General features: G+C 39.5%; 1 protein-coding gene across 1 annotated transcript; it reads right to left on the reverse strand.

The window, feature by feature from the left end:
• Positions 1-60: 60 nt before the first annotated feature.
• On the reverse strand, positions 61-7,335 carry DUSP19 (dual specificity phosphatase 19). Its single transcript, XM_085065652.1, has 4 exons — positions 7,048-7,335; positions 6,901-6,947; positions 5,488-5,640; positions 61-1,229 (listed from the first exon to the last, which is right to left on the reverse strand). Exons 1-4 carry the CDS (start codon positions 7,265-7,267, stop codon positions 1,008-1,010), a joined length of 642 nt encoding a protein of 213 aa, XP_084921778.1. The 5' UTR covers positions 7,268-7,335; the 3' UTR covers positions 61-1,007.
• Positions 7,336-7,340: the final 5 nt, after the last annotated feature.

Raw genomic sequence — 7,340 nt, forward strand, 5'->3', positions numbered from 1 at the left:
CTGGTACCAGGACAGAACACTGATCTTGAAACCAAACATTAAAATCACTTTAGCACACAATTTATCCAACCACAATGTTCTTTTTATTTTGTTGCATATTTATATATCAAATCATTAAGAGCTGGTATGAAGGCCACAAAATACTATTAAAATCTTGTACAGATTTTTTTTTTTAAAGCATGCCATATTAAGCCAGTAATTTCAAGTAATTTCATCTTGGGATCTCTCGGGAGGGTCAAAATTACCAATCCTATGATGTCTGCTCTTTACATTATGACGTGCAATGGAGTGAGGAGACAACACGTGAGGACCCAATGTGAAGAAAAGACAGTAGCATGAGCAGAGACAGATCATTATCAACATTTTTGGTATCTCTACTGAAATGATTTACAAAAAACCCCAACCCACTAGTTCCAAGACTGGAATCATCATGTTAGTGCACTTCAAATCACTATTTGATGAGAAACAGTAGAATACATAAAGCATTAAAGCATCCTATGCATTTTGAGAATCCTCAAAAGACCATCATTTTAATTGAAAAAAAACCTAATGGCTGGCTAGCCCACTATAGCTGCAATATAATTTAAAATCCAATATCAAGGTACTTCATTATATGAACATTTTATTATCTAGATTTTACAACCAACTAGGAATGCACAGATTTGGAAAGAAAGCAACTTATCTCAGTTATTTTATTTCCTTTCTCTAGTGCCTGCATTTTCTGATGGTTCAGTAAGCAAACCATCGTTCTAGTGTTTTCTAGTATTTCACGGAAAACTGAGCTTTATCTTTTTATTAGCACTCTGGTTTTAGGCAAAACTTCTCTAAGTGCAACACCAGTGCAACACCATTTGGCCTTTCCGTGACATGCTGGAAAAAACAGGGTCAAAGGAAGGTAAGAAAAAAATATGTGAAGACTTGAAAATGCACATGTGAACGGGGATGTCAAAACATCCAATATCTGTTCCTGTATAGTCAAAACAGATTATTTCACTTCTCCCTTTTGATCAGTCATGATTGTTTATGCTTCCGTTTGCCTTTACAATCTTTTCTTGGTACTTGTGAAGTTGCTCCATGAAGCCAGGATTTGGACAAGCCGCAGGCCTTGCATTTTTCACCAAGGAAAAGGCTCTGGCAAAGCTCAGTCCTTCTGAATTCATTAGAAAACCAATGACTACAGCCGCTGCACGGGAGACTCCTGCATTACAGTGAACCAGTACCACGCCATCCTCCAAGAAAGAAATGAAACATAAGTTGAGATATTCATTAGTTGATAGCACGTGTAAGAAACTTTATATAAAATTCTTGTATCACTTATTGAAAGCTTCTTGCTGAGCTCAACACAAATATTTACACCTGTAAGTCCAAACACAGATATAAACATGATATAAACATGAAATTAAGGACTTTTCTACCCAAACCTCTTTATTATTACCAAATTCTTCAAATCTAATTAATACCATAGAACTAAACACATCCTCTGTCCTTTTTCCTGAGGCCTTACAGCAACCCTTTCATGTAAAAACCAAATCACAGACACCTGGGATACTTAGGTATCTGATCTAATTGGGTGCCAATTTTGAAATAGATTTTATTTGCAATATGGAAAGGAACTTGACAGTATCTTGTTAAAGGTTAAAAAACATAGCAAGGCAGCAAAGAGCTAGGCACAGAGGCAGATTTTAGAATATCTTGTGGTTCCAGTCACATGTTTCTTGTGTACTCGGCAGGGAAGATTCTGGGATCATGTACAGTAAGACAAAAATTAGAAAAGATATGAGATTTGCAACAGATCTCTCCCTTTCCATCACACCACTGCTACAACGACAGCAGCTGGTATAGCTGGTACATCTAAGGTCCCTTAACTGGGGACTAGGGTACCAAATCCAAAACTACTCAACCTCCCATAAATTCACAAATGCTTCTTCTGGGGTCTGAATTCAGGCTTGTCCTGAATTGTATATAAAATTAATGGTTTTTATTGTACTGAAGCATTTCCCACACAACCTTTGAGATACTTGAATGGCTCTTTTTAGACACTGCAAGTTTTGTAACGAAATCACAAATCCAAACGAATGCAAAGACAACTAGACAATCTAGTGTGGCTTAAGCAATGTTTGCAAGGGTCAAGCTTCGTGATTTTGTCATGTTTTTATGTCAGATTATGACCTAGAAAAGGATCAGTCCAAACTGTCTGCTAAATGCCATTCTGACACAAAAAGAAACCACCAAACCCCCAGCACCTCCATATTCTGAATGAAGATACTGAAACATTACATGATGCGTTCAGATACTTGAGGCTAAACAAAACTATTCTAGTTATAAACAGCCTGCTCTGCTTGCCCTTGACAGGCACAAGTTACTTAATGGGAATTTCACCCGGAGACAAAAAGCTCTTATAAGCACCAGGGTTCCTTTCCAGGAACTTTATAGTTTATGTTACAGATTTGAGAGCTACAATTATCTGGTATTTTAATAAACACACAGATGAGAAAATGGTTCATGCTCCAGAAGACTTCTAGTTTAAATAACAAGACAAAGAAGTATGAAATGAAGTATTATTATCCTTGTTGGAGAAATTCCAAGCTGAGACTAGAAGAATGGCTTGCACAAGATTACGGCAGAGCTAGGAACTGAGTTGAAGCTCCTGCATCACAGCAAATAATGATACCACTCTTCCTTGCAATGTAAATCACATCTCCTGTATACTGCCAGCTGGAAACTGCTCTCTTCATTCCCTTTCTCACATTCCTAGGGCCACATGCCCTCACGCACACAGTATGGCAGAGTAGGAAGCAGACCCGCACATGTATCTTACCTACCTGAGGATGTGCCAGTGGTGACCTATACATCCAGAATAATGACACTAAAAATTATGCCACTGCTAATGAAGCAATTGCTGAAGCTTATCCACTGTAGATATTGAGTGGTTTTTACTGATTAAATGGGAGTTATTTCAGTCATAGCATACCATAACTGAAATCAGTCTAGCAGAGGCACTGAGGGTAAATAATATGCATTGGAAGCAATTTTTATTTTCCTTTATACAATTCATGCTTTGTTTCCCTCTTTCATGTTTAACTTTGGTTTCTCTTTTTTAATAACTGTTTGTTCTACACTGACAAAAATTATATAGTGATATCCATGAATCCTGAAAATTATTGAACATGAATGAATCTGGGCCGTAATATTATACCAACTTTAATACTGAGAAGATTTCTCTTTCCTTGCTAAAGCCCATTGTTTACAATTCATACAAAAAATAATCTGGTGTGTCATTCTTGGCTGATTTTGTATTAGCTATGAATACAGAATAAAAGTGAGAAACAGATTGCAGATAGGAAATTCATCTCTATTTACCAAGAACTCTTTGCTCTGATCCTGATGCCCTAAGTTTTCCTGTCCAGAAATGGTCTGTGAACTTGCAAGAATCATTTAAGATTCAAGACCAAGTTGGGGTTTTAAAAAAATTTTTACAGAGAAAGAAACAGAATCACCTTCCACCAACAGAAAAGGTGATTATACAGTAGTTATACACAGTGGGCAAAAAGCCTCATCAAGGAAAGAAATTTGAAAGAAGTATAAAGTTTTTGGTTGAAGGCTAATGTAATTCCTTATGAATCCATTTTATTTTGCAGTGGAATGGAGGTTTTTTCCTTAGGAAAGACAGAGGGAGCAATAAGGAGTGATGTTCATGAATAAGCAGATTTTCTCTTTGGAAACACAAGATTTCAGAAATTTTACTATTAGATATTAAGCATATAAAAAGGTATCTCTCATTCATAGCATTATGACCTGACATGGGCCACTGAACATGTCATGGAAAACCTGCCTGCCAATTTGGAGCCTAGAAGAAATGTTGAGCTCTGATCATTATCAGAATTTCTACCGTGGTGTCTGGAGACTTGAGCCATTACAGTTTTAGGGAAGTGAATCCTGTTACAAGTACCCAGGTGGCAATGACTTACTGAACAGTGCAGGCTTCACTTGCATCCTCAAATTCACATGTTCTCATACTTCCTTCATTGAGTTAACCATGTTCTAGAAATAATTTCTCATATATCATGTTCTCTCACCAGTAAACAGCTCTTCATCCCCCATTTTAGGAGATGAAACAGTAGTATCTCTGTGATTACTTGAACAGAAGAGCATTTCAGGACACAATTTATCATAAGCTCTTTTAACACTATTTTGACAAAGCAAATAAAATAATTCAAACCACCCAGAGATCTGTCTCTGCATACCACTATCATGTGCTTTTTTAGCTGATCCTCGAGAACAGCTATTCCATCAATTACCTTCTCTTTCATCCACCTCTCCTATCAGAAAACTATTAATATTGCTATGAATGTTTTCCTGAAAACTCCTTAACTTACAAAATAGTAACTAGGACATAAACACCAGAAGCAGAAAGCAAAATTGTGAAGTTATGAATGGCAGCTCTCACTTAGAAATAAACTGGAAACCGTAATTAGAAACCCTGAAAAGGTCATTAAGTGACAATACGTTATCACATAGCTTGTAAATTATAAATGAGAGAAGGAAAGAACACTGCGACACAAAGAAAACTGGGGCAAGATCATCTTTTATCCCAATTTACATAAACAATGAATCTGATAGATATGGTAGAATAACACACAATAATGTTTGATTGTTGAGTCATAGTTTAGATACCAAAACTATGGTTGTCATAAATTACACAGTAAGTCTGAATTTAACAGCTGTGAGTTGGGCATGCTCCTGGTTACAGTTAACTCTGCTAAGCAACCCCAGAAGGGTTTTTCAGCCTACTTTCTATGTCACATCTTTTTCAGGATTTTGTGAGCAGTTAAATCACTTTTGGCTCCAAGACTAGTTACACATTCTCTGACATTCTTGGTATGTATGTGGATTCACAGCATCTTCTTTGAGCAATCTGGTCTACTGGGAGGTGTCCCTGCCCATGGCAGGGGGCTGGAGCTAGATAATCTTTAAGGTTTTTTCCAACCCAAACAATTCAATGATTCTATGATGAAAACCACAAGCATGGTGAACAGCTGATGATAAACCACACAGATCTGTAAAAGCCCAAATTCTTTTTCTTACTTCTAATCCAGGCTGGCTTCTAATCCAAAGTAACATCCCCAGTGGGTAAGTAAATTTGCTTTATTTCCTTCTGTCAAGGGTAGTGATTTGGATTAGGATGCAATTTTATTATCTAAAGTGAACCCCTGGCCCAGTGGTATTAAAGAAGCATTTCTCTAAAACTCAAGACAGTCATTCTGAAAAAGTAATGCTGGAGGGAATGGAGATTAACAGCAGTGCCATGTCTCTAGGAATGCTTAGAAATTACTTGGATTTTCTACTTAAAATTAAAAAAGACGATGGCAAAACTATTCATTTGGTACCATATTTTCATTTAACAAAAGAAGCTGCTTTAGTTCTTAAATAGAGGAATAAATAATCTAAACATGGTAACTACTAACATTAATTATTGATAGACCGTACCTGGATCTTGGCTTTCTCAATAAACTCAAAACATTCAGGGAAATAGGAAGTAATATTAGTTTCTGGGAGGTCCAGAATGGAAATAGTTTTGTATATAAAGTCATTGAGGAAGGCATTTTGGACTCCGTACGCCACATTTAGAACATGAGTGACCTAAGTCAAAAAAATAAAAGAAAGAAAAGAAATACGCATTTTCTGAAGATATCAAGCAAAATCAGCAGTAAAAAAGGTGAATTAATCTTTAGGCATACACAGACTCTACCTTACATAGATGCAATATTCAGTTTTACATACATATGCTTTTCTCCAAGCAAAGTTTCAAAGTGTGCTAAAAGATAGTGTAATAAATCTGAGGGTTTTTCTGAGAGGAAATGAGAAGATCAGTGCTCAAACACAGACTAAAATGGATTTTCAACAGAAAAGGGAGTTGTCAGCACATGGTTGGAAAATAAAAGAGAAAGCAATGGGAATGAGAGCACAGACCACCCAACAATCGCCCAGCTTTCAAGCCTGCCCTAACTCATCAGCTTAATGTTCCTTCTGGTTAGTTACCACAACCATTTGTTGAAGCAGAAGGATTTCAGAGTCAACTACACCATTCTTGGCAAGCGACATGACCTGTGCCCCCCTGCCATCTCTGCTCTGTCCAGGCTACAGCCAGGTTGTGGGTTATTTTAAATTATAGTGAAGCAACATTTAGATGGCACCAGATGCCAAACTGGTGCACTCCCTGTCCTGCAGAAGCACCAGAGTCCAAAGGCCTTATTCACCCCATTACTGCAATAAAGAAGAGTAAAAAGACAAAAGTTTGGGACAGACTTAGAGAAGCTGCTTTGTTTTTCTAGTTTCATCAATCCCCGTAAGGCAAGGGGGAATGGTGCTGCTTAGTGTCTTAAGTGGAAATGCATATGGCAGCGTAGGAATCTGTTCCATTAAACAGCTTTAAACAATCATCACTCTTGCAGGAAAGCAAGACTCTTTTCAGTGGTACCTAGCAACAGGATGAGGAGCAATGGCCACGAACTAAAACATAAGAAGTTCCACCTCAGCATTTACACTGAGGGTGAGCACTAGAACAGGTGCCCAGGAAGGTCCTGGAGTCTCCCTGTCTGGAGACATTCCAAACCCACCTGTTCACGTTCCTGTGTTATGTGCTCTGGATGACCCTGCCTTAGCAGGGGGTTTGGACTGTATAATCTCCTTGGAAGATTCTGGGATTCTATGAAAGCATTTCAGCTTCTCGTGAAGCCAACAGAAACCCATCCATCTGCAAATGGAGCAGCCTTTTTAAAATGCAAGTGGAATACAGTTTTCCTCAGATTTGCTACAGAATATTTTACAATTCTTTACTTACAAGAAAAACTCACTGCCTGCATTACGCGAGGTGCATTTGTATGTATATTGTAAAGTTACCTTATGCTTTCTCATCGTCTCTAGGTCGTGAGCAGCATCCTGCGACCCTATTGAGAGAGAGAGCGTGCCCATTGTTGCGTTGAGCCTGCACCCGGCCGGCGGCACCGCGCCCCACTCTCCGTGCCCGCCTCCCCAGGCCGCACTCACCCAGCAGCAGCCAGGGCTTTACCACGCCGACCTGGATGTCGGCGCTGAGGTCCTGCACGAAGCCGCCGCCGGGTGCCGCCTCCTCCTCCTCCTCCATGTGCAGGCAGGCGCCACGCCACGTCTCGATGATCCTGCGGCCGGTCAGCGTCGTCACGCGGGTGCGCTGCTTCCGCAGGTTGGCCCTGGAGAAGCTCCGGATCTCTTCGGTGAGGGAATGCATGGCGTAACTGCCGGCACCTCTCCGCACCGACCGCCCCGCGCCGACCGCCTGTGACGCACCCCCCGGAGGCGGT

The sequence above is a fragment of the Lichenostomus cassidix genome, chromosome 7 (genome assembly GCF_008360975.1).
Source record: "Lichenostomus cassidix isolate B80296 chromosome 7, HeHo_3.0, whole genome shotgun sequence".
Classification (NCBI taxonomy): Eukaryota; Metazoa; Chordata; class Aves; order Passeriformes; family Meliphagidae; genus Lichenostomus; species Lichenostomus cassidix.

Bases quoted from the DNA above. Each gene is read 5' to 3' on its own strand.
- DUSP19 (XM_085065652.1), bottom strand. From the start codon at position 7,267: ATGCATTCCCTCACCGAAGAGATCCGGAGCTTCTCCAGGGCCAACCTG. The intron at 5,641-6,900 runs GTAACTTTACAA...TTTTTGACTTAG, and splicing joins AGACGATGAGAAAGCATAAG to GTCACTCATGTTCTAAATGT. The intron at 1,230-5,487 runs GTACGGTCTATC...TCTTTCTTGGAG, and splicing joins TTGAGAAAGCCAAGATCCAG to GATGGCGTGGTACTGGTTCA.